The sequence below is a fragment of the Eretmochelys imbricata genome, chromosome 10 (genome assembly GCF_965152235.1).
Source record: "Eretmochelys imbricata isolate rEreImb1 chromosome 10, rEreImb1.hap1, whole genome shotgun sequence".
Lineage (NCBI taxonomy): Eukaryota > Metazoa > Chordata > Testudines > Cheloniidae > Eretmochelys > Eretmochelys imbricata.
Window position 1 is genome coordinate 82786648 of NC_135581.1, and position 27984 is coordinate 82814631.

At 39.8% G+C, this 27984-nt stretch overlaps 1 protein-coding gene across 2 annotated transcripts in view; it reads right to left on the reverse strand.

Moving 5' to 3' along the window:
- Positions 1-285: 285 nt before the first annotated feature.
- Positions 286-27984, reverse strand: part of MORF4L1 (mortality factor 4 like 1) — a 40649-nt gene continuing 12950 nt past the window's right edge. Inside the window, exons 3-13 of one of the 2 annotated variants that reach the window (XM_077827610.1) lie at positions 25053-25120; positions 22245-22331; positions 21322-21402; positions 17926-17988; positions 13257-13282; positions 12526-12614; positions 11354-11455; positions 8808-8896; positions 4816-4988; positions 4397-4481; positions 286-973 (exon numbers count right to left, since the gene is read on the reverse strand). In XM_077827610.1, coding sequence (XP_077683736.1) covers positions 889-973; positions 4397-4481; positions 4816-4988; positions 8808-8896; positions 11354-11455; positions 12526-12614; positions 13257-13282; positions 17926-17988; positions 21322-21402; positions 22245-22331; positions 25053-25120 — 948 coding nt within the window. In that variant the 3' untranslated portion in view covers positions 286-888. Of the gene's footprint in view, positions 974-4396; positions 4482-4815; positions 4989-8807; positions 8897-11353; positions 11456-12525; positions 12615-13256; positions 13283-17925; positions 17989-21321; positions 21403-21986; positions 22081-22244; positions 22332-25052; positions 25121-27984 lie in introns of those variants that run through there. The other variant, XM_077827611.1, reaches the window with a different exon arrangement.

Consider the following 27984-nt stretch of genomic DNA (forward strand, 5'->3'; position numbering starts at 1 on the left):
TTGTTGCTGTTCCATGCAGTTTGATTTCTTTATTCAAAGAAGTTGGAGTAGGAGTGCTGTATCCTAATGGATTTCAGTTAGGAGTAAGGAATGCTGAAGAAGGCTCAGACACAGCACCTCCAAATTACAACTAAAAATCACAAATTCACACTTTATACTGGTATTTTCAGAATACTGCAGATTTAACTATGACAAAGCAATTTGATTTATGACTGAGCGCTAGATCACGTGAAAATGCTCCAACAGATGAAGCAGGACACAGGTCAGTTAAAAAGTCAAAATAGGTAATGTTTGAAATAAAAAAGTTTATTTGAAGACTTGAAAAATAGCTCCTTGAAAGACCAACATTTCCAGAACACCAAGATACAATACATTTTTCCATTGTGTTAGAACAGAAAAGTCACAATCCTTCAACTCACTAGGCAAGGAATGAATTTATGGATCAACAAATGCTATACTTCAAACACCAAGAAAGTGAGTCTGCTTGAAATTCAGACTAATTAGTAGCATGTAAGTTAGGTGATCACAACCCTGTGGCACACTTGTCATCACTAATCAATAATGCAGGTTAGGTAAGAGCTTAGTGTCAAAACAATGAACCTATAAACTTTAAGGAGCTCAGACAATGAAAATATGCTAATCGCATTTCTTTCCACATCCCACTGATGGGTTCCCAAAGCCTCCTTTTTAGGCTTCTGTTTCAAAACAAACAAAAGAAAACTTTAGAACTTACAAATGTCAGTTCAGTTTTAACACACACTTTATTCACTTCAAATTTACATAATCTGTGCAAGAGACATGTGCAATGGAAGGACAAAACAAAATGTAGACATGGACAGCACTGTTACAGAAGATCCAAGTATTACTTCACTATACAGAGGCATGCTGTTATACTGCTTTCCGATGGTATTCGGGAGGGGCTACTTCATAGTCACTGGCACTAAACAACGTGGAAGCATTCTTCGCTAAATACCTGTGAAAAATATACACATTCAGAAATTAAAATACCTTGTTGCTCATTGTCTCAAGATTTCAGTTTTAGTGTACACAAACAGTTATTTCACTGCTTGGAACCGGATTCCAGCATATGCTGTTGAAAAATCTGTCAGTCTTTGAACAGCCCAGAGAAACACCGAGTTTAATTCTGGACAGGTGTCAGACGTTGTACTATTGAAATCCTCCCTAGTGCCTCACTCAGAATTCCAATCAGTGAAATCATATTGTCAAACAAATGAGACCACAGCCAAGTGTTGCCACAAGACCTCCGCCAGGTTGAAATAGGTTCCATTTCGTATCAAGTGTCTGTCCTTTCTGGACGTCTGCCAGTCACTCAAGCAGGCAGGTAAGAAGTACCCTACTGTTCTGTACAAACAAGTGTGGTTCTTAACAGGTGCTAGGAGAAGCTTTGTAACTAGGGCCCCACCAAATTCACAGCCGTGAAAACCACATCATGGACGGTGTAATCTGGTCTCGTGCGCTTTTACCCTATACAATAGGGATTTCAAAGGGGGGACCAGCACGTGTCCAATTGGGATCCTGACCCAAAAGAGAGTTGCAGGAGGGGCTGTGGTATTGCCACCCTTACTTCTGTGCTGCCTTCAGAGCTGGGCGGCCGGAGAGCAGTGGCTGTTGGTCAGAGGCCCGGCTCCAAGGGCAGCACCCAGCCAGCAGCAGCGTGGAAGCAAGGACGACAACCACACCAGGCCACCCTCCCTTCTGCGCTGCTGCTGGCGGGGGCTCTGCCTTCAGAGCTGGGCTCCCGGCCAGCAGCCGCCGCTCTCCAGCTGCCCAGCTCTGAAGGCCATGCCGCTACCAGCAGCGCAGAAGTAAGGGGAGCATCACCGCACCCCCCCCACAATAATCTTGTGACTCCTCCCCCCCCCAAACACCCCCCTCCTTTTTAGGACAGGATCCCTACAAATTAAGGCACCACGAAATTTCAGATTTAAATAGCTGAAATCATGAAATTTACAATTTTTAAAATCCTTTGACCATGAAATTGACCAAAATGGACCGTGAATTTGGTAGGGTACCATTTATAACCAAGGCTAGTAGAGGAGTGGCCAATAAATATGGCATTCTACAAACGGAGTGCTGCAGCGATACTCAGGCCGTCTTTGTAGGGCAGATTCAGGTTTCCTCCCGAACCACAAGCTTTTACATTTTAAATGGGGATATTCTTATGGTTCTGTAAGGCCCCCTGTGAGAATCACTAATTTTATCACCTATTGCACTTCATTTACTAACATTTTCAAACGTTATGGATTCGCTACCAATTGCTTTTAGCCTGTCTTTGATCTATGAAATTAAGTCAGTTTTCAATTCTTCACAATAGTGTTAAAGAAACAATGGCTTTATTGAAGGAATAAAGAGAAAGCAACAGCAACAGAATGTGGTGGTAAAAAGACTAGATATAAACAGGTAGTTAGCGCATAGAGAAAATAATGGTATGCCTCTGGAGTATTAAGACACAAGGCCAAGCAATTTCAAACATTAAGTATTTAAATTGCCTACAAGACTGAGACTGCCTGACATTTCCCTCCCATACTGGAAAGCAAGAATCGTGCTTGTGCATTTGCCGGGGATTATAAGCATAGACACCAATGACAATTGGAGAATTAACCCTGCACCCGGAGTTCTAAAGCATAAGCCGTAACTAGAAGTCCTCTTAAATTTTAGAACTGCAGAGGATTCTTTCATAAATTAAAACTTAATCAGATTTTAAGTTTCTAAAATACAGAGGACTGATTCTTTAGAGTAGACAGCTCCTCCACTAACAGAGCATGAACTTCCCGCTTTTCGATTTCACATTTAAGTCCTATAGTAAGATAGAGTAATACTTTAAAAAGCACCTAACTGACGTAAGAGTCTAAGTGTCTCGAAGTGCTATTGAACAAACGGGACTTAGACTTTGTTTGTAACTGTCGCCTTGCACATATTTCAGGAAAGGCAGATCAACGAGTTCTAAACGCATCAAGAAACAAATGGCTTAAGCTTGGCCTTTCAATGAGCTGAAAGATGGTCTCGTAGCTCAGCTACTTAACTGGGATTAGCTCCCAGCTCTGCCACATACTGAGACACTTTGGATAAGTCATTTAACCTCTTTTGAGCTCTATTCCCCATCTGTAAAATGGGGAGAATGCTCCTCCTCCCCACACTTTTGTCTGGACTGTCTACTTGGATAAGCTCTTCATGGCAGGGACCATCTCTTATTGCATGTATGTAGAATTGGGTGCCAATCTTGACTGGGGCCTCTACACACAACTAAAATATAAAGCTGCATAATAAATTAAAGATGTTTTTCATTAAGGCAATCATAGATGAGTTTTTGAAACTCCTGATGGAATTGCTCTGATTTAGCAGTTTGCAGCAGTGCATGCAAGAACAAAAATGGATCTTTTTTCTACCCAAATGGTTTGATTGATCTTTTTCCTTTTAAACAGCAGTGTACTGGAAAAGAGAGGGAGTGTATAAATTGGGCTTGTTTTTGGCTTAATTGGCTTGTGAGTTGCTAGTTTTTTTGCTTATAGCTTGTTGCTTTCTTTTTTTAATTGATCAGCTCCCAGCAAGCATGGGGCAAGCAGGGGGAAGACTCAGGGGTGCACAGCAGGCCCACCACAGTCCCAGACTGCAAGCTGCGGGGGAATCTAGTCATAGTGTTGGGGTTCTTAAGGATTGGCTTGTTTTGAAATGGGATTAGCTTGATTTGTGGCTTATTGTGAAAGTTGGGTGCTTATTTACCACGTGAAAGTTGGAAACTGCTTCAGATGTCAAAGAACTTTACTGAATGTGAGTAATGACAGAAAAACTCAACTGCAAAAACCCATGCATTTCACCTTGGTTATGTGCCTTCACATGGAACCACACACTTGTCTCTAATCAGGAACAATTTTGCAGTACGTCAACACAGAGTGCCAAAGCAATTTCTAGTACAAGACCTCTCGTACCAACTCTGTGTTGCTACAAAGGTATGACTCACTGCAATATTAACCAAGCAAGCTTTTTTCAGTTTAGTTAGTACAGAAAAATTTAAGCTGCTTTAGGTAAATTTAGGTCCTGAAACTTGAAATCTTTAACAAGTTACAGCCTATTGTGCATTTTACTGAAGAGTAATACTAATTATGCATAACTGACCACCACCACAAAACTGCAAGAAAGGCTGTCAAGAGATCGAAGTGCTTGCTCTGGATTAGTGTTTCAGATTAACTGTGACATGCACTGTCAATATGATAATCAAAATACTGTCATAAAAAAATTATGAGTCAGAAAGCATGCAGGTCACAGTGTATAAACACACACATGCTTAACATTAAGCATATAAATAAGTGTTTGCAGGATCAGGGCTTTAGCGTTTTTAAAATACCTTCAACACACAAACATGAAAGGCTGAACTTACTTCAAGAAATCATGCAAGTAGTTTAACAACAAAGCCAGGCTCTTCTCATCAAGAGGGGTGTAGGCAAGCATAGCTCCAATTCGTACTGTTAAGAAAAGCATAAAGTTGTCATGAAAAACAGTCAAATATAACAAGTTTCACCATACATGAGTATAAATCCAAGATCTGTTCTAACTTCAGACTGCCATTCTTCCCTATGCAAGCTTGTCTAAACAACTATGTTTTGAAAAGTTCCATTCTGAGTAGGTGATTTGTGGCTTTGAACATTGTATATAAATGACCCAAGCATAGAACTGAGTCATTTGTTTAGGCATTTTACTCTGATTCACTGTATTATTCCAATTAACAGGACAGAAAAGAAGTCGGAGCAATGTAACCATTTGTCCCTTTTTATGGTGGAATCAAGATGCCATACTTACCAAATAATCGTAGTAGGTGTGGTGCACCATAGACCTGTGACATAGGTGCATCAGGATGATCTGCTAAAATTTCAGCATACTGTGGCCTCTCAAATTTGTACAGCAGCTGAGTCCCCAGCATTACATTGAAGTACTCTTTTATTCCAGCAACAACTTCATTAACAGCATATTCTCTGGCAAACAGAAAGGAAATGTGAAATACCATTAAAAATTTAAATAAAAAACCAAACCGAACACCAGGGCTGTGATTTTCTCGGGATAGTTGTGCACTTGACTTTTAGAAGTCGGAAGAGCCAGTATTCATAAGATGGCACAGAGAAACATATGCATCATTCTAGTGGTTCTGCTTTTTAAAAATGGGGTATTCTGGCTCTACATGAAGACATGCTTCAAGCCAACTTAGTTCTAAGAAAAAAGTGACTAAAAGGAAACATTCTGCCTTCCCACCTGCATCTGATACTTATCCAAATGCATGACTAAAGTGGCACATTCAAAGCAAGATAAAAAGGCGATTTCTTAAAGTCTTGGAACATACGCTCGTCAGTTTCATGCCACACACATTACTAACTTCAGCAACAACTGGCATTGGAATGAAGTCAGAGCTGGGTTTGATAGCTCAAGCAGTCCTGCACTTCATGATGGCAAACAATCATTCACGCAGCTGAATTTTAAAATATCTAACCACACTTTTTCAAAACCATAATACATATGGCCCTACAAATCTTCAACTCCATTGTCTGCACCAGAGCCATGCTATGCCTCCAGCTTTAAAATAGTCTGTTGGAGGAACCCTTCGATGTGCCCAACAGCATGGTGGTCTCACTCTTCCTTCAGTTTAGGCCACACAGCCTCATCGGCTCCTGAGTCTGAGCTTCAGCACTCCTGCTTTATACCATGAGCTGTATTCAGTGAGTCCAAGTGAGACAGACTCCTGGTAGAGGCTAGTCCACCCTTCCAGGATTAATGCACCTCACCCAGTATTTACAGTCACACTCAAGCAGCGTTTTCAAAACAGCAGGGCTTATTAGGCAGCTGGAAGACAGCACAGGAAGTCCTGAGATTAGCACAGAGAAACAAAGGTTAAAGCACAGTCCATTCTGGTCAGTCCAGAGCCCAGCCATGCTGTACTGAACTCCATTTTCAACGGAGGAAGGGGATGTCAGTCCAACCTCCTTAGTTGGTTCCCAAGTGAGAGAGAGAGCGCTCAAGTTTCTTCCAGAACTCACCCTCCCCTCAGTCTTCTGTTCTCAATTTGGGGTTTTTGCTTAGCTTCTCTGCTGAGAGGCAGGGAAATCCATGAGTTATTGGAGCTTGCATTGTCTTGTTGACCAGGGTTGGTTTCAACCAGTTCTTTAACGACTCTTCACTCCACCCAAACAGGAAGGGGACACACGCCCTTATGACCCTCAGAGACCCTGAGAAATAATTTAATCCTCCCCCACTCCACCCCCACATTGGGTAGCCATGCAAAGTTGAGCAGGAAACTGAGGCACATATTGGCTTCATACGAAATATTACAAACAGTTCCCACTTCATCACACATAGCTTTGACTTCTGTACAAAAGAGGTCAACTACTGCATCTCTCTTAACAGAAGAGACACTCAGTCCTTATCCCTGTAAGGAAATTCAAAACGTTGAGGTTACTGCTTTTAACTTTACACTTCTGTAACATCAGCAAAGAACATAAGCCTTTCACATCGAACAGATTTAACATTTGAGGGAAAGTGCTGTGCTCTGCATAGAAGTAAGGAAGGGAAAAAGATGTACCATCCGGAGAAAAAAATTCTCTTCCCCTCAAGTTAGTTTTATTTCTACAGGGTTCACTTACCATAGCGAATCCATTAAACCAGGCTATTCTCCTGACATTTTGCAAGGAGTCCAATAATACCCAAACAAGAGGTCAGGACACATCAAGAACAGGATGGAAGACATGGAAGTTCTAATGCCATGATATAAATCAGTGTCATCCTCATCTGGAACACTAGTCACCCAATCTCAAACGATATTGTAGAATTAAAGGCGTTTTCAGAAAAGGATCATGAGAACAATTAGGAACGTGGAAGACTCATTGATGAGAGATTGAAGGACTGATAGTTTATCTTTGAAAGTAGACATAAGAGGGAATGTGACAGAACTTTATAAAATGAATGACATAGAAAAGGGAGATTGGGAGCTTCTGTTTTCCCTGTCTCAAAACAAAAAAAGGGGGGGGCATTTGATGAAACTGAAAGATGGCAAATTCAAAACTGATAAAAGGAAACACTTCCATGCAATTCAATTAGACTGGAATTCATTGCCTCATGATTTAATGGAGGCAAAGGGATTGGACCATTCACTTGGAATACAAGCATACCCAGCATTCTAGCAGTTAATACCAACAAAAAACCTTTCAGGTCTTAAACCAATCTCTATTAGTAATTAAGGTACGAATTTCACGGAGGGTACATTATCTCATATCTGCAAGCTGCAGGGTTTCTTGTATCTTCCTCTAAAGCACCCGGTACTGGCCACTGTGAGAGACAGGATACTAGACTAGATGAACCCCAGTTCTAATCCCTAGGTTTCTATTCCCACTGACATCATGTGGGTGTTTATTTCAATGGACATTGGATCAGACCTTGGATCTGGGAGAATCCCGTAGGAGCCCTTACAAGATGCACAAAGAGGGTAAGATACTGTGCAGCTTCTTAGAAGGGCTTCCCCTCATGTGCCTCAAAGTGCATGACAGAGCATTCCAGTAGTGTCCAGCCCTAGAAAAATCCACTAAAAGAGAACTAAAACAAAGCTATTAAGGATTGCACAGTTAAGCACTCAGAAGTCAGAAAGTGTAAGCTACGGTCTTGCAGGAAACTTAAATAGTGTATTATCTGCATACAAACAGGGGGCAACACTAAACAGGGTGTTATAAGGGAAACGCTAATCAACCTAAGCTATTCAGAGCCACTCCAACTATAACAATTATATATAAAGACATGCAAGCCCAATTTTCAAAAGTGTAAACCTAGATTTTGGCATATACAGGAGCACAAGATTAGCCCCCTTTATGAACAGCACTTTTAGCAACTGGACCTTGTGTTACATATACCAATAGAAGGAGAGAAACAAGCAGGTACATTTACACTGATATTTTCAAAGAAGCTCAAGGAATCAGGCTTCTTTGAAAATTCCAGCCTGACAATTTGGTAGCACAGAAGTTATTTAATTATTCAGGTTCACTTCTTGATTTGCACTGCAGGTACTCAAGTACCATTTGTATTTAACAATTTCTGTGGTCGCTGTGAGATTGGGAGAGGTTTCGATCAAACTGACCTCCAGGTTGTATTTCAGCCTTCATTTTAATTGTAACCATCAGTCACTTTGTGCTTTAGCCTTCATTTGGGGATTAGAACGTTCCTTTCGGGCTGGGGACTGGTCACAAAGGTGAACGACTATAAATGGGAGTCGGAGAACCATCAACTCGGATTAACTCTCTGCTGCTGTGTTCTGGATTTGCAACCAGGAGGCATAACTGACTTGACTCTACCCAAATCTAAAAGGACAGGGCTGGAACTCCTTGGTCTAAGCACATAGCTGGAAAGCTGCAGTTTGACCACCTGACCACAGATGAGACACTTTAAGGATGGGTCTGTGAGGGGGAAGCCATCCACCACCAGATAATGAAGAGGAATGGAAGAGGAAGGCAGCAAGAGTGGTCTACCTTGCTTAAGGATGCTGAACAAACCCAAGGCTGACAAGAGCAGGGAGATCAAATCGGGTGGATTGTGTTCAAGGGTTTGCGCTTTTCCAGAGATCTAGAACATTCTAGTGCTGTTCCACAGTAAAGATCTGTGGTTAAGAAATTCCTGAGCTAAACTGGGCCCAGGATTACGTGTGGTCCATTTACAAGGAAGCGGTGCTCATCCAGGAAGGGGGACTGGGACAGGCTGTAACAGTCAACAGCAGAAAGCCATTTTAATGGCTAAGACATGCCTTTTAAAATGCCATTACTTACTTATTATCAGTGTTTCCTCGTGATTTCTTGTAGCTTGCGTAATCCTCTAAAATTGAGTCAACGTTCTTCTTGGCAGGAAGATAAAAGAGCTATGAAAATCAAAGAATAAGTAGATGGACTAATGCAAATAGTCTCACCTGCAGAATATTTGTGTCTGCATACTGGTTTTAAAGTACTGACAAATACAAGAGGAACTTTGTAGAAAATAATTTTTCTACAACATTCAGCTGTTGAGAATTTGGAGCTAGGATTTTACTTAACCATGAAGGTATTAAATCACAACTAATCATTCCATCAAGTTTGCCCCTTCTCTTTTTGCATGTTACATGCTTTTCAAAAGTCATCTTTTACTGTTTGACTAAGCAGAGCTCCTCAGAATCTAGAATATGCAGCTATGAATTCTAGAACATCAGCAAACAAATCCCTACATGATCTAGTGGATATAGGTAGGAATTACAGAACTCCTCCCATCCAGGGACAAGACGGAGCACCACAATATCTTTATGCATCAAACCTTGCCCACTATTTTAAGTTATCTAAAATAAAGTATTCTATTCTAAATCTAATAGCGGATAGCATTGGGTTACACACAAGAGTCCAGACTCTTCTCTTTTGGCTCCCTACAGATATCAAGGGCTCCTCATTTCTTGTTCACTCTCTGCTAAGATCTGCTTGCTGACAGCAGACATATTTCAGACACCACTGAGCACACCCTGTATGTTTGTAAATTGTAATGCATGCAGATGGAATGTCTATCTAAAGAGGGCATCACCCAACTGCACCAGAGCACAGAGAAGCAGAGGAGTTACTATTCAAATGCATGTGCCATTAAGGATTTTAGATTCTAATGTTTAACACTGTACATAGAAGCCATTATATATACACATACAAGCCACAATTAAACTGTATATTAGTTACTATACTCACTTTTCACTTCTGAAACATGAGCTCAAATACAAATCTTTTGTCACAGCTGGATGCAATGAGCCAATTCCTTTCACAAGAGCATTCCAGTCTGAGGAGATTCAGAAACTGATGTTCCCAGAACTGGAAAAAGTACTGTACTGAATACCACTATTAAAGTACATTTTCAGAGTTGCATGGGAAAGCGTCCACAGCCTTATTTCAGGCTCAAGTCATGGCTACTCATCTCTTAAAAATGTGACTTCTTTTAAAAGCAAAAGGAAGTAGTTGTGGTAGACTCTTACAGGCAGACCCAAGTTCGAGATCCACTCTAGGCTTTGGTGTTCTCTCAACTCCTTTCCTATCCCGAAGGTTAATCATAGAAGCATAGGACTGGAAACAGCCCCCAGCACTCAGGGCAGGACTAAGTAACTACTAGACCATCCCTGACAGGTGTTTAACCTGTTCTTAAAACCCTCCAATGATGGAGATTTCATAACCTTTCTAGGCTTAACTATTCCCATGCTAACTAGCGTGACAATTAGGAAGTTTTTCCTAATGTCCAACCTAAACCTCCCTTGCTGCAATTTAAGCCCATTGCTTCTTGTCCTATCCTCAGAGGTGAAGAACAAATTATTCTTCTCCCTCCTCCTTGTAACAACTGTTTACATACTTTAAAACTGTTATGTCCCCTCTCAATCTTCTCTTTTCCAGACTAAACCCCAATTTTTTCCAATCTTCCCTCATAGGTCATGTTTTCTAGACCTTTAATCATTGTTGTTGCTCTTCTCTAATTTGTCCATCTTCCCTGAAATGTGGTGCCCGGAACTGGACACAATACTCCAGTTGAGGCCTAATCAGCGTGGAGTAGAGCAGAAGAATTACTTCTCGTGTCTTGCTTACAACACTCCTGCTAATACATCCCAGAATGATGTTTGCATTTTTTACAACAGCGTTTCACTGCTGACTCATTTAGCTTGTGGTCAATTATGACCCCCAGATCCCTTTCTGCAGTACTCCTTTCTAGGCAGTCATTTCCCATTTTGTATGTGTGCAACTGATTGTTCCTTCCTAAGTGGAGCACTTTGCATTTGTTCTTATTGAATTTCATCCTATTTATTTCAGACCATTTGTCCAGTTTTGAATTTTAATCCTGTCCTCCAGAGCACTTGCAACCTCTCCCAGCTTAGTATCGTCCACAAACTTTGTAAGTGTGCTCTCTATGCCACTAGCTAAATCACTGACGAGGATATGGAACAAGTCAATGTATAAAATGCTGCTATGGACCAACTTTCTCTACCAGCTAAAATGAGTATGTATCAAAAGGCAAACAGCCACAGGCAACATCATGAGTTTAAAAGGGCAAGCTGACATTTTAGTTTATGCCTGCCCAGACTTAAGAAGCCTCCAGGATGTGCTCTTAACATGCAGCTCTGCTGAACATCACAGGTGACCTGTGGGAAGAAACCAGCTGGTACCTACAACCCAGTCAAATAAGCCTCAAGTAGACATAATACCAAGTATACTTTCAAAAATAGACCAACACATTCCCCCAGCTGGAAGGAGCAGAAGTTCCAAACTGTCAGCTGACATCAGTCTACATGCTTATAGATAAAGGATAATTTTCACAATGTGAGGGTTACCTGTTTTTGCCTGGTGATCAAATCCCAGTCATCAACAAGCCATGGTTTCAGCTCTTCTGGAATTTTTACCTTTACTTCAACTCTGTTCATAAAGGTTTCTTCCTGAAGAATCAACAAAAAAAGAAGTCATCCTTCTTTGGTCATTATACCCAGGTAAGTCTTAATTTTCCAAAATGTAGCTATTACATAACAGTCTATCAAAAGACTCAAGACTGCAGCTGCTATTGTTACCTCAAAATCTTATGGAGTGACACACAGTTCAACTCTTGCCAGTTCAACTCTGTTAGACAAAGCTATCCCCATGGCAGCACTTCAAGTCTAAGATATTAACCTTACAAAACTAGTAGAGCTTTTCCACTTGAGAGCATTACTTCTCTTTTCTGTTACATTACCTATTCATTAATTCATGCTTACACCACCACTTTGTTGAACAGGGACAACAGTCAATAGTAACAGCTAATCATAAGCCAGCTTTTAAGTAGTTGCGTAACTATGCAACTTCACTTCGTTACAAATGCCTCATGCAGTGCTGACGGCTCAGTGTCACCTCTGACTCTAGACCCATATGTCTGATATTCTTTAAATGCTATTAAATAGATCTATTGACAAATTAAGTGTTTTCCTCCAACCAAAAAAAGTTTAAGACCACTTAAATATCAGAATTTATGAAAATAAATATTTTTTTAAAATAAAACCGTTAATGGAATAGTTAAGTCCCACAGCTGCAAACATCATCTCTGAAATACTTAAGATGCAGCCTCAACTAAAGCAGTGCTTCGAGATGGAAAGAACAAACTCAAAGCTCTCCGATTTCAGTCTGAAAGCTGCTCACAACGATAGCATGTTAACTGGTGGCATTTTCCTCCGTATACTTATCTTTTGCCAGAAGCACAATGATAGCTTGGAGTGCTAGGTCTGGAAATTCTGTATTAAACAGGGATAGGACGCTAACTCAGGTAAATACAGTACTCAGAATATTTTTCCCCTGCTTCAATTACTGACATATTTGTCATGCATTTGTGACCAAAAAGATAAAGCAGATCAAAAGCTGCAGATTTCAACAGGAACTTGTTTAAAAACCAGTAACCAAAGACTGAAACAGAACTACTAAGACAAACCATTCAATCTGTTACAACTAAATGGAGAGTTACTACAGAGTTAAAAATACATACACTTTCAACCGTGGGATCTACTCGAGCCCTTTTCTTCCTAGGAGGCTGGGGAGTCTCGCTGGTACTGCTGCCTTCCCCAATTCCAGGAGCTACACATACAAAAAACAGCTATTATTTTGTTGGCAGATGCATTTTATATCTACACTAACAATAGTATTTCTACTGACATTTTCACTAAAGGACTTGTTTGACTATACGCAGGTCTCAAACTGCAGATGAATTCATTGTTTTCAATAAAAAAAATCATTCCCCCTCCTGAAACCATCCCCTACATTGATAACTTGGACACAAAGATTACAGGTTACAACGCAATACAAGTTCTATTGCGGACCCACTCTTACTCCTGCATGTCCCCACTATGCTACAGCAGCTGAGCCTGGCCAATATTCCACACTGAAAGAAAGAATACCCAACACCTGTTTAATCAGAGAAAGAACGATTCTACTGCAGAAGTGTTATATGCAAACAATTTGTGTTGTTTTTAATTTGTAAGCAGTCCTGACCCTGACAGACATTTCCATTTGTATGATTTTAATGCTTCCACCTGGTTAACAGCCTAAAATCCGAGGCAAAAGTTATTTCATAAACTTAGTTGGGCAGATCATCAACCAAGTAAATGATCATAGCCCCAGTGAAATTGGAACTATAGCAATTTACATCAGATGAGCATCTGTCCCAGTAGATCTTCCATTATGTACCAAACACTAACTTACGAATAAAAATATGCTTACTTTTCTGTTTGTTCTTTTTTGTTTTCCTGCAAAAATGGAAAAAAACCCACATTATTTCAAGTCTTAAGGTACCATAAGAAATAAGTCTTAATTTTTGTGGACACCCATACACAAAGATCTCTAGAAAGTATTTAAAAAGTTAATCAATAGGCAACTTGACCCAGTAACCCAGGACAATGAACAAAAGCCCACCAACCCGCTTGACTACATAGCGAGAAGAAACTAATAAAATAAAGGAAGGTAGAGGTTGTCACTAATGTAGTGTCATTTACTTTCTCCAATATAAATATAAAGGTACAACCAATGAAGTTAAATGGCAACAAAGTCTAAACTGATAAAAGCTATTGATGGCATGCTCTTAGCACCATAGTTAATCCTATGCCAGCTTTTTCCATTTAATAGAACATTTACAAGACTGTTTTGATGGAATGGTAGTGTAAAAGTAGGTTATATAGGTGGGGATTAAAAAAACCCACAATGCATGGCTAACTGATGGAATTCTCTGACACACAATAGAGGCCAAGAACTATTAGTATTCAAAAGAGGTAGTGACATTTATTTAAATAATATCTACAGTGCTGTGCAGAGGTGATACTTCAAAGTTACCTTGGGTAACGTGCATATCTTGGGTAACTAAATAAAATTTGTAGCTGGCCAGTATTTCAGGTATTTACTATCATAAGCTCAGTGCTGTGAAAGGAATACAGCTTGATAGGGAGGTTTATAAATTAATTAAATCTCAGTCTAATCTTGGGTAAAATTGGCATGTTTTAGTATTATCACAGATGCAGAGGATGAGAAAAAATTAAAGTAAATGGCAAGGTCAGATTGATAAAGATGTGTGAAGCTAGTATGGATTGTCTTTCACATCTGCATCATGATTGACAAGAACAGTTCACTACCATACTCACACACCACCAGACACTGTTCAGCACTCGCTCTGCTCCATGTACCTTTTCAGGTTTCTAATTAAAGGCAAAACTTTAGACTGTTCTCTAAACCCATTACACTTCAGAACAGCTTTTCATATTTTTATGCTAAACACAGAACTGTACAGAGAAATCATTTCCATGAACAACTAGAAAATCTAAGTTTGTTACTTTAAATGAAAACATGTAAACCCCCTTCAACTAGTTTTCTTAACATTCACAAATGCAGAATGTGCCTAAAATCATATAAATTATGCCTAAAATGCAAAATCAATCACATACAAGCACAATTGTTTTCTAGGATATAGACAACTGCCTGTGTTACATATGCATCTGCTAGGCCAAGCCACTGGTTCAAGTTGTCTGGATACAGTCCTAAATAAGATCTTAACCATAATTCTGTCACATTCATATTTGCCTATCATCTTCAAGGGCAGATTTCTAATACTACCATGACTTAGTCCAGATAAATTTGGATGATGGAACAAGAACTATCTGTCATAACTGTTTGGGTCATGTTCTTTATAATGTGATGACTAACAAATATGCTCCCATACACTAAACATGTTGTTGTGATTTTGTTCCATACTGTAAGAGTGAACCTTCAGAAATTCAGTACAGTGTCAGGTCAGGTCTCACTCTATTCATATTTTAGACACCAGTAAGTCAGTGTTCACATACAGAACCTTTTTTCACAAAGGAGCCTCCATTTACACTGTTTTAGGGCCCAATCCAACATCCACTAACATCCAGTTGGCAAAGAATCAGGCCACTAGTGAAGCTGCATGTGCATTGGGTTTTCCCCAACAGCTTCTGAACTCTTACCCTGTATGTGACTAGGTACTACCTGGGTAACAAAAGGGGACAAGCAGAGCCACCACAGAAGTGGTGGGGGTTAGGGAAGAAGAGGCATTATAAGAGTTACTTTTTTCCCCCTACATGGGGTGCGTAAAATGTATCAAAGTGTTTTGCAGATGTGAATGAGGAGTGTTAAGGCAATAGATCACTTCGCTTCCCACTGAAATGCAGCCACAAACAAGGTGGAATAGCTGTCATCCTATGTCAGTTTGTGCGGGGGAAAAATAGAAGCAGACAGGCTGAATGTCACACAAGTGGAATTCTGACCAGAACACAAAGGCAAAAAAGTTACTCTTAAACACACCAACTAGAAGCAGAGGCCTGGGGGGGTCTTTATAATCCATAAGAGAACTGGAGCAATTGTGATAATTAGGGAATATAAATTAAAGCATTTAAGAACCACTGCAATTTGTCAGAACAAAGAATCCTCCTAGGTCTGGAGCGGTTCTGTTTTTTGCACGATCGATATGTACAGTATAATGCAGGTGCCTTGTGCTCTCCCATCTCTCAGATCCTTAAATTTCAAAGCTATTGCTCTGTATTAGGTCAAAGTGACTATCATTTTGCAAAAAGTCTGACAGACAGCGGCAGTGCAGCAGGGGACTACTAAAAAAGCAGCAAGACACCAAGGTCTCCTGTTGAAATAGGTTAAAAATAGCTCACTAGTAACAGGTAGCTTTTAAAGAAGTAGCTGCTCTCTGAGGTTTCTGTGACCGCCAGTCTGCCGAAAGAGTCACCTCTACATCGTACAAGGCTGCGCTAATCACCACTCTCTATAGTAACGGAAGCAAGACACCTTAGTGAAAGGTTTATTACGAACAGAAGTAACTCAAAGTTTTGTGACCGCAGCTGTGGAGGAATCGGCTTAATCCCGCTGTTGAAGCGGCACTGAACAGCAGTCTTCAATTTGACATTTACTCAGTATCTTTCACCCTGAAGGATCCTGAAGTATTTTACAGGCTACATAGACAGGAAAAACTTTACCTACTACTGAAATGCAGTCCTCTGAGCCTGAACATGGCAGCTGTTTAACAGCATTACAACTGAGGACAGGAAGTGAACCTCACTAACCAAAAGACTGAAAGGTAAATGCCATTTTAGTGACTGTCCAGAAAGCAACAGAATTCTGGGGCCTTTTAGTGATGTCTGGTTTTCAACTGAAGTCTATATTTTCAGATGCAGAATTTTAATGGGCATGTTCTAATCTAGCAGTGGGCAAAAGAGTTTGAACAGCTCATCTTCCAGAACTCAACCACATCTTGATAACAGAAAACACATCTAAGCAAGATTTCGTTTTCAAACACTCAACCTTAAAATATAGTTTCACTTCATAATATCATGCTGTGCTCTCATTCTGCCAGTGGAACAAATTATGCCACTTGGCAACAAGATGACTTGCCAGTCAGCCAGCTCAGAAATGCCACCTTTCCAACACCTTGAAGTGTACATGCGGAGAACTGCTTCCGACCATGTGAGCTTTCAGAACAGAGAACTGATACATGACCACAGTTCCCCGTTAAAAGGAAGTCCGAGTTTAACTCAGCCTTTTTAAATTCAGCATACAAGTTCTTGCTGTAGCATTAGGCAATAATATGAAAGTTAAAGCTCGAAATTAACTTCACATCTTAGGGACTTGAGTTCTATTATTCATGCAGCTTTACCTCATTTTGCTAAAGGTGGACACCTGAAACATACACGTGTTTCAAAGGATGGGTAGAGCCTGAAGTCTGAATCTCCTATCAAAGGGAGAAAAATGTAAACAAATTCCAATTCCCAGGTTCCTAAATTGTCAACGCAGTTGCCTTGGTAGCACTTCTGGCCAGAGCTGTAGCAAATCATGCTATTTAAAAAGAACCACAAGACTTCCATTTCCTGACTTCTCTAACAGGTTTGCCACTGGCTCTTGTGTTCTGATTCCCTAAAAGTACAGAATGTCTTTCTTCACATATTCCAAAGCACTGGCTGCCTTCTGACTGCTCGCTAGCTGTTCTATGTGAAAAAACTTCTGTAGCTAGGTCAGCCATGTCAGAAGGTCAGAACCCCCGAGTTGTCCAGGGACAGCAACCAGAAGCCTGCAATTTTGCAGAGAAAAGTACAGGGAAGTTTATCTCTAGAAAATGTTAATCCTGTTTTTTTGATAGCCAACTGTCATTGTATGGCATTCTTCCCATCCGTAAGAACAGCACCATAAAACAAATTTGTATTATTAATACAACTAGCACATTACAAATCATTGTATTTGGTTAAAAATTACTTAATACCCTCAGCATACTTTTCTAACATACAAACTATAGCAGGTTACAGAATATGGATTTTGAAAGTTCCCAAATCCATAGTTACATGAGACTCAATCCTTACATTCACAACACCATCTATGAGCAAAGGCCAGAACTTAGCCCTACTGATGTCAATAAGAGTTCTGTCATTGATCTCAGTGACACCAGGACTTCACCCTTTGGTAAACAGGTAGCAGACCAAGACTAGTCTTCTAAAACCACCAATTTCTAACACACAAATAAATAAATGGAAGTCTTAAAGTTAAAATGTCTGCAGTTCCTTTTTAAATGGATGCACAGAATTCTCACTGAAGAGCGCACATCTCATAGGTTTGTATACTTTCAATTGGCACAGTGCACATGTTTAGAAATAGGTAAGAGCTACTAGCCCATACAGACTTTTAAAAAGAATTTTAAGTAGCAACTGTACTTTATGGAGATGTTGTCAAAGTAAGAGTTACTTCCACAGTTGTTACCTGTGTTATCACCAGCACCTTACATTATTGCAACTTAAGACTTTAAGAGCCTATAAAAGAAATCTACAAAAGCAAGGAAATTTGGATTTCAGGATGAAAATCCTGGTGTGACAATCCATCCTTAACTCACCGCGTCGATATTGTAGGGGTCTCCAAACAGCAAACTGTATGCGCTCCATCTCGTCTGAAAAATCTAGGCACAATGGGGGTTGAGTTAAGGACAGAGTGTCAGACCTGATATTTAGCCTTTAAGAGAATCTATTTAAGCTTCAAAAATTTACCTTTTAGAGGACGTTAAAAACACATTCCACATCCCTGGAGCATGATACACATTTACATTGTTATTTCCTTGCTATATTGTTTGGGTCACTGAAGAGCCAAATTTTTTTTGTTGTTGTTGAATTTTTAAATTAAAATTTTTCTTTTTAGATTACAGGCATCCTCCAAGGATGCTACAGAAGGTAAATTCTGAGGCCTAAACAGATTGACAGTGTTACCCCTCTAAAAATGTAGTTAGATCAATTACTTTCCCTCCCCCACTAACCACACTCTGCATCTGCAATGCCCCTTTGTTTTTTTAAAATGCCAGTTATGGTTTCTTTAAAAGAAAAAACCCTTATTTTAGTAGTGCAATTTGAGAGGATATATTTGCAGTTCTCAGATCCCATCTTCACTTTCTGGCTGAAGTGTTCTGCAACTCTCTGCCTTACAGTCGCAGGCACAGTGTTGGGATACTATCATGGGGAAGTGATTTCTCTTCCTCAGTCTCCATCAGAAGGGGACAGGGAGAGTTTCTGCTGTTGAAGGAAGCCATTGTACATCCAAGCTGCTAACTGAGGAGAAAGCACCAACGGTGCTGACAAACGAAAGCGAGGAAGAGCAAGTTCAGTGCAAGAGGCACAAGGCCCTTATGCTAAAAAGGTACCTTTACTACCATGAGGTTAGGGCCCTACCAAGTTCAGTCATGAAAAGCGTGTCATGTACTGTGAAATCTGGTCTCCCCCCATTGAAATCTGGTCTGTGTGCTTTTACCCTATACTATACAGATTTCACAGGGAGACCAGTGTTTCTCAGATTGGGGGGTGCTGACCCAATAGGGAGTTGCAGGGAGGTCACAAGGTTATTTTAAGGGGGGTTTGCAGGATTGCCACCCATACTTCTTGGCAGACAGAGCAGCGGCTGTTGGCCAAATGCCCTGCTCTGAAGGCAGGGCCCTACTGGCAGCAGCATAGAAGTGAGGGTGGCAATACCACATCATGCCATCCTTATTTCTGCGCTGCTGCTGGCAGCAGCTCTGCCTTCAGAACTGGGCTCCCAGCCAACAGTCGCAGCCCTCCAGCTGCCCAGCTCTGAAGGCAGGGCTGTCGCCAACAGCAGCAAAGAAGTAAGGGTAGCAGTACCGCAACCACCCCTACAAAAACTTTGTGACCTCCCCGCAACTACTTTTTGGGTCAGAATCCTTACAATTACAACTACCTGACATTTCGGATTTTAATAGCTGAAATCATGACATTTACGATTTTTAAAACCCTATGTCCGTGAAATTTACCAAAATGGACTGTGAATTTGGTAGGGCCCTACATGAGATGAACAATAGCATCAAAAGCCAGTTCACTATTCCAATAACATCTTCCCTTTTCATGGATTCCTCTTATTGATCTGAAGATCCATCATTGATTAACTGTTCCCCACCCCAAAAATGAGAGACTCTTATCAAGGTTTAGGAGGACAGTTAACCTACCTATGACAGTGTCCCAGCTACTATGGGACACTATCAACCCCAGTTTCTGTTCTGGGGCAACAGAAGAAGAGATACATCCTCCTCTCAGATGCTGTTTCAACCGTGAAGCAAAGCCAGGGCTTGAAAACATGGTTTCAAAATTACACAAAATAAGACAGGCTCTTAAAGAAAAAAAAGCCCACACCAGAGTGGTGTTTCTGATGTGCTTTATAACTAGAGTGATTGAGAGGGTTATGATAGCAACTTTGAATTTCATTGCTTTTCTGAGAGAGTTAAATCTTTAGGGGTCACTCCTGCTCACCTTACTCTCACAAGCCATCCCAGTGAATTCAACTGGGACTGCTCACATGAGTAAGGCTAGCAGGAGCTGGTCTCTAATCTTACCATTAGGAATGTTCAATACCATGCAAATTAGGAGTGGGGAAAGTCAGAACTCTGATCTCAAAAGCATGGATACATATACTCATGATATTAGTAACCATAACCCTGTTATGGTAACAGAGCAACACAGAAGCACAACTGTACTCTTACCAACTTTACTGTCCATAGAATCAAGTGCACTAGGCCCTTCGACAGGAACACCAGCTCCTGTCAGTTTAAATCTATTATGCTAACTTAATAGTGTTACACTAAAAGTGTCTAAATAACACTTTTGACATCAAAATAGAAGATCCAAAACAGAGATACATATTTCATAATGCTAAAAAATCACCATCATCAAAAGAATGATACAGGACCTAAAAAGGAGATTTGAAACTACCATCAAATGCCTTTATTTTTAGGAAATGGTGTCAAACCTTAGCCAGCTCTCTCTTGACAAAGACCAAAAAGCAAATCAAGCTAGGAGCTCAAAGTATCACATTAGCAATGAATACCTTCAAAAATTAATCAAGCCCACCACCTTCTGAAATAAAATATTAAAAGTACATTGTGGCTACGAGTCTGGAGCGAATTTTGCTCTAACATTAAGTGCCTGGATGTAACTGAGTCTAGATATAACACCACAATCCTAGTCACTAAAACCCTACAGATGGAACTGAGACGATCTGTTGATTACTTGTGAATATACGTTTGTTTTCTAACGAACACTTGAGCTTGGGTCTGGGTCTCTCAAGCTTGCAATTTTAACATGCAAAGCCATTTTGTTTTAAGACCCACACACGTACTTAGCATTATTTTTGTCCAAAGAAATAGAATAGTTAAAGAACAAAATGCAAAAAATGCAACTTGTGGTAAATAAGCTAGTATTCCATGAATGGCAGAATATCACAAAACTTCATTTGCATCCTAAACCGTCCTTTAATAAATATACACCATGAAGGCAATATGAAATCTATTCTTTTGAGCTACATCCCTGTCTTCAAGGATTCTTTATTACTGTTTGCGTGACCAGGGTTGATTCTGCCATTCCATGGGGAAATATCAGTTTCACTAAGATCTACCATGTGAAATATGATGTGCCCTTATAACTTTTGTTCAATAATTTACGAGAAATTGTATGTAAAGACTGGTGCAGAATTTAAAAATGTAAGTGCATCCAGTCATGTAGTTTCAGCAACATGTGGGTACTGCATTAGTGAACAGTGCATTGAGAGAAGGTTTTGCTGGATAGATAAGTAGTTTGTCACAACAGAAGCACTCCATGTTTATAAACTAACAGTTCTTTGAATTTTAAGCAAAGATTTTGCACTTTAAATTTAACCTCCGGAAACTCACAAAAGAGCGCTGCTTAAGATTTAAGTGTAATGACTGGTAAGCAAAGATAATTTTTAAAAACCTTCTTACACTTCAACATTTTTCTGTTGCAGACCAGATGTCTTCTTGCCTGGAGCAGCACCTCTCATCTTGCCCTCTGCATATTGTTCCCTTTAAAAACAAATTCAGCAATAAGAGTTTACTGTAAGAGAAGCTATTATCTTTTCTAAAAGGTAACAGTCCATACAAACATTTAGAGAATTTGTAGTGAATGGGTTTAAAGAGAACAGACACTGAGGAAGCTCCTTCATGACACCGGGGGGGGGGAGGGGGTGGGAGGGGTGGAGGAGGAGAAAGAAGAATCCAACTACTGACAAGATTGAACTTCATTATATAGTTCTGACCAACCATTTTTACTTACACATGGACACCCAACTCTTCCCCACTCCTCCCAATATTCAGAATTGAGAAAAATACACGGGAGCTGCTTCAGAAAGATACCTACTAGAAATTTGTATTCTAAGAGGTCACTTTTTTCCAGAATAAAACAGCATTCATATGGATCAATACATGTAGAGCCATCTTATAAAAACTTAGTCTTCAATAAGAGGACATTACTATTTTACAAGATATTTTAGGTGACTATTACATATATATACACACACATCTATGTTTTATTTTCTGAGATACCACAAAGCAGTCTCCTTCATTTAAAACTATTTTACCCTTTTCCTTGCAACTTAAAATTCACATACTTCAGGTTTTGATTACAAGCTATCGGGAAGTCAAGGAGTAGTGATCCATTTGGCTGAAAGATTATGAAGATAAGGACAGGTCCACGTTAGAAGTCTGAAGACAGGCACAAAAAACAAAAAAAGGGAAAGACAATATGACTACCACATTCCTTCAAATCTAAAAAGCCCATCTACTCCCTTGGAGATTTATTTCTTGGGCTGAAGCACTGTAAAAAGGAAATCATGGTAAGTCAAATCAGTCTATCACAAAATACTTACTGATTGGCCTTTTGAAGTTCTTTCTGTTTCTGCAGATTCGTGTCCACGTATTTGAGCACTCTGCTTTCTGGAACCCATTCATCCCAGCTGAAAAATTAAACCATCATTCAAAAACACTACATAATTAGATTCTGTTCCCAATAATCAATTAAAGACTTCACAGGATTTGAGACTGAACTTTTGCTTCTGTAAGTCATGAACTGGCACAATTGAAAGTGTAAGTTACCAGATAAAATGCATTCCCACTGATTGAAGCTTTAACTGTTTCTCTAGGACAAAGTGAAATTCAGTCTTTCCCGCAGAGGTTGCCAATTGTGAAAGACTCCAAATCTTAAAATTTCCTTAATTTTTTTTTTAAGTCCAGTTTTTTTTTTTAAAAAGTGCTACACTTACTGTAACATGGGAAATCTGGAGCCATAACTAATTTATGCAGCAAGATAAATTTACTGTATCTTTTCCAACATATTTTATAGGTGAACAAATTCAGCAATAAGATCTTACTGTAAAAAGAAGAGCTCTGATTTCTCTCTGTAAAGGAAACCAAGATGGCATGAACATTTGAAAAATCTGAAGTAAATGATTTAATAAACATATGTTGGAGAAATTGCCATTGTAAGCAAGCAAATTCCACTTTGATAAAGTGCAGATAATCTTTCAGCAATTTGACAAAGGATTTTAAATTAAAAGCACATTAAAAATGGCCATGTGAAATTATGTACACGTTTTTCAAAATATATCAAGTTGTATGTTTATTTATATAAATGTGTATGTAATATACAGAGCTTTGTAAATTAGAGTTTCTCAACCATTCATTTCATGGTGAAGTAATGATCTCATTGCAAAAGTTGTCAAGCTTAGAATGTCAATATGGTAAAAACAAGTTCACTATAAGTCTTCAAGATTCTTAAGGTAAGTTTAGTGTGCAAGTATTACAAAAAACAAAAATAAAATACATCCAACTGTACATATATTAGAGGCTATATATTTAGGATGAGGCCTTGGTGAAGTATTTAAGCCACTTGATCTTTGCTCCCAAAGTTTATATTGTTGCCAGAAACCCTCAATAGAAGAAAACTGTACAACTGCATGAGAATGTATTATGCTATATATGACATGAAAACTACTTCCTACCAAGGCTTGCAGAACACACTGGAAGCCAAGCAGTTTAAAACTCATGTATTATAAAGTCATAAATTAAAAAGCCATACAGTCCCAGTTGTCTAGATGTTGCAGCAATGCCACTTTTAATGGAGATAATTGGAAGCTTGGAAAAGCAAGAAAATAATCAAAGGCAAACAGTTAGTGCAAGTGGAGAAAGACAAGAAAAAGTCATTTGACACAGTCAATGACACCCACCACTACCGATTAAATAGAAAAGAATGGATTTTAACTGATCCCAAAGAGTCAGCATGAACTTAGCAGCAGGCACAAGCGTTCAAGTTCCAACTTGTTACACAAGTGTTTACATGAGGACACTCCTTTGGCTGTTCACTGCTTTGGGGGAAACATTTTTTGAAGATACCAGATACCAAAACACGAAGTTTAACTTGGACCTCGCTACATGCTGACCAAAAAAAAAAAAAAAAACCACACAAACAATTCAGCCTCGTGTGTCCACAGTGCCTTTTTCAGAGTATATGGCAGCAATGTTCACATGAACCAAAACGACTCTGAAAACTGCGGTCTCTGAAGGAGACTGGGAATATGAAATGCTGCAAATTCTATCAGCTGCTAAGGAAAAACAAGTATTTACTGCTCCTACACTCAGTGTTAGACCAAAGAATATAGTTAAACTTGAACTGAGCAATAAAACTGAGGGCAGTCTAGTAATATTCTCCTTTTGAAAATAAGAACACTTCGCAACCTGCAAGCGCCATGTGGATGCTGCATCACGATTGTTTACAGAAAGCTGGTGACCAAGAATAGGAACAACTTGTAATCAAAACATTTTATCAATGATGTTGTTCTCAATCCTTATTGATCACCCAAAAAACTCACAAGAAATATACTTGCAATTCCAAAAGCAAGATGCTCACACAGACTTTTTAATCTTTGGAGACATGAAAGAGAAGTTTTAGTTCCTGAGAGGAAGAGAGAAAATTCTAAAAATCTCATCATTTTTACAGAAAGGAAAACCTTGTAACCAGCTTTACTACAACCTTCCATCACCCCTGACCTCAAACAAGTTTCTACCCAACAGGCAGATGGTGCAGTAGAGACTGAAAGCCTCACTTATCAGAACTTAGGGCACACATCCTCTCATCTATTCTGAGAGCAGCCTTCCCCATCATGCCACTAATCCTACTCCCTTTTACATCACCTGTAGTATTTGATTACATAAACAGAACAGATGTGTCTGACTGGAGAAAGTACTGCTCCACTGTTCAACAAGCAGGGATTGTCCCATACCCCAGTAAACAACAAAAAGTTTTTTGTATCCTATATCTTCAAACCTAGAAAACATTGAAAGAGTTCTCAAAATGGGTAGGCTGTGCACTGGACTGCTGCGATAAGGCAACCTAGTTAATCTAGCAGCACTTTGAGCTAGTTTGACTATCCAACTGATGCACCAAGGAAATGTGCCTTTAAAAACAAACAATTATTTGAGCAACATTAGCTTTGTATTATTCCAGGCTTTAAATGGTTAGGCTTTGCTGCAGTACATTGACTTAAACCCAAGTTAATTTCTGAGCTAGTGAAACATCTTCAATTGACTTATGCTCGGGAGTGTCAGTCCATTAAGTTAACACCATCTTGGGCAATCAATAAAGGAAAATTAAGTCTTGTTTTCAGAGACTTATTACTCACTTTTTATTCCAACCACTGTAATGTATAAAGTATTTCACTTGTTTGTCCTTTATGGCAACCTTTACACACTGAAATAAAGAAGAAAGTTGGGTTAGCAATATGATTTGGGGAAAAAGAAAAAATCTTTGGAAGACTGATTAAAAGCTTTCAGTCTAAATACAAAGATTGCCGTGCAAGCCACTGAAGCATTTGGCAGCAATGTCACCACAGACTAGAAATTTTCCAGCAAAAGATACACAAAATATTTAACTGAAATACAAAGCCTATAATAATGTATCAGAAGGGCTATATAAGCAGAACAACTAACTGATACTCAGCCACCCAGAGGTTTTTTGAAAGGCTTAATAACTTCTATTAGGAGGAGAGCAAGAGAACATGCTGCTGAACAGAAGACACAAGGAGCAGGTCACTTTAATCTCTTCAATACTCTCCAGATGGCTAACCAGAAGTCACGTTTACATAGTGAATGACTCAAGGCTTGTCTCACTACCATACTGCGGGTGTCTATTAAGCAGGTCTAGTGAAGACTCACTAAATCAACAGCAGAGTGCTCTCAGGTTGACTCTGGTACTCCAGCTCCCCAAGAAGAGTAAGGGAAGTCGACTGGAGGGCATCTCCCATCCATGCAGTGCAGTGAAACCACCACGGTAAGTCGACCTAAGCTATGTCAATTCCAGCTATGTTATTCATGTAGCTGGAGTAGCTTAACTTAGGTCGACTCACCCCAGTAGTGAAGACAAGTCCTCAGTATCATTGTTCGCATGCATACCCCTATCTCAGAGTTAATTACAGGAGAGGACTTCACAAAAGTAAAGAACTATTTTGGATTTCTGCAGCCACATAGCAAGCTCTACATTCAGCAGTAACTGTTTGCAGGCTGAAAAATTTCTGAAGGATAAAGCTTAGCTTGGTCTCACTATACTAGAGTGAGGTAACCTAAAACATTCCAAGCCCTGAATATCTGATCAAGGTGAAGATAAACTGTTGTTGTTACACACTTTAGCTAAGATAGAGTATACAATAAGAGTAAAACATAGGTAATTATAAAGAGTAAAACAAAATAAGCTGCTGCACCAGACTACAATACTATTCGTAGATTCATAGAATAAGGCCAGAAGGGGCCATTAGAGCATCAATTCTGACCTCCTGTGCATCACTGGCCATTACATTTCACTCACTTACACCTGTATTAAACCCAGTAACTTGTGTTTAGCTAAAGTATATCCTTCCAGAAAGGCATCCAGTCTTGATTTGAAGACATCAAGAGAGAGAATCCATCACTTCCCCTTGTTCCAACAGTAAATCACCACCGTTAAAAAATTGTCCCCTACTTCCAATTTGAATTTGTCTGGCTTCAGCTTCCAGCGACTAGTTCTGCCTTTCTCCATTATATTAGAAAGGCCTTTAGTACCCAGTGTTTCCTCCCCATGAAGGTACTGATCCACTAATCAAATGCTCTCAATCTTCTTTCTGATAAGCTAATCAGATTGAGCTCTTTAAGTCTCTCACTGTAAGACATTCTCAAATCACTTTGGTGGTTCTTTTCTACTCCCCCTCTCCAATTTGTCAACATCCTTTAAAAATGCTGACACTAGAACTATTCTAGTATCGGCCTCACCAATAGAATATACAGAGGTCAAAATCACCTCCCTACTCCACACTCCAAGTACCTCATTATCCCTGTTTCATATCACATCACACTAGGTTAGGTTGTTAATTGCTTGGTCACTAGGATCCCTAAATTGTTTTCAGAGACACTGCTTTCCAGGATACTATTCCCCCATTTGGCTGGTATGGCCTGCAATCCTTGCTCCTAAACATGACCTTGCATTTGGCTGTGTTAAAATACAATGTTTGAATGGGTCCAGGTAACCAAGAGATCCTGAACACTCTGTACAACTGCCCTGTCTTCATCATTTACCACACTCCACCAATCTTTAGCTACATCCAGACTGAGAGCGAGTCTCCTGGTCCTACACACACTTTCCCTACCTCTGACTGACCTACTGGGAGCATTCCTAGCAGCGCAGCCGCAGTACCATGGGCAGCGGTGACACAGCGTAGCTGTGCTGAGTTCATAACCAGCAGTTTCAGGCAGGTTTGTACTTGGCACAGCTAAGTTATGCCTCTGCTGCTGCCCTGGCTACTGTGGCTACACTGCTGTTTAGACTCCTGCTAGCTCAAGGAGGGCTAGCGAGAGCACGTGTGCACAACCAAGAGAATCACACCCCTACCTCACATGTTAGTGGTAGATTTTGTGTCATCTACTGATTTTATCAGCAGTGATTTTATATTTACTTCCAGATCATTGATGAAAAAGACATTAAATAGCGTTGGACCTAGCATCAGTCCCTGCAGAACCCCTTTAAAACACCTCCATTTGATGATTCCCCAGTGACAACTACTTCGAGAGCTGTCATTTAACCAGCTGTTAATCCATTTAACATGTGCTCTGTTGCGATTTTATAGTGCTTAATTTTTTTTTAATTGAAGTGTTGTGTGGTACTAAGCCAAATGCCTTACAAAGGCAAAGTATATTACATCTGCACAGTTATCTTTATCAACCAAACCTGTGATCTTCTCAAAGAACGAAATCAGGTTTGTTTAACAAGACTGTTTTCCATGAAACCTCGCTGACTGGCATAATATTCCTAGCATTCAATGCTGTATTAACTGAATTGCATTTTGTCCAGGACTGACGACAGGCTAACCAGCCTATAGTTACCCAGGTCTACCAGCTTGCTCTTTTTTGCATAGTGGCACAACACACACACTGTCCTAGAATTTTCCTAGTATTCCAAGGTTTATTAAAATCAGTGGGCCAGAGATCTCCTCAGCCAACTCTTTTTGGACCCTTGAGTGCAAGTTATCCACACCTGCTGATTTAAAAACCAATCATTCATCCCTAAGAGTTTACAAACCATCTAAGTGA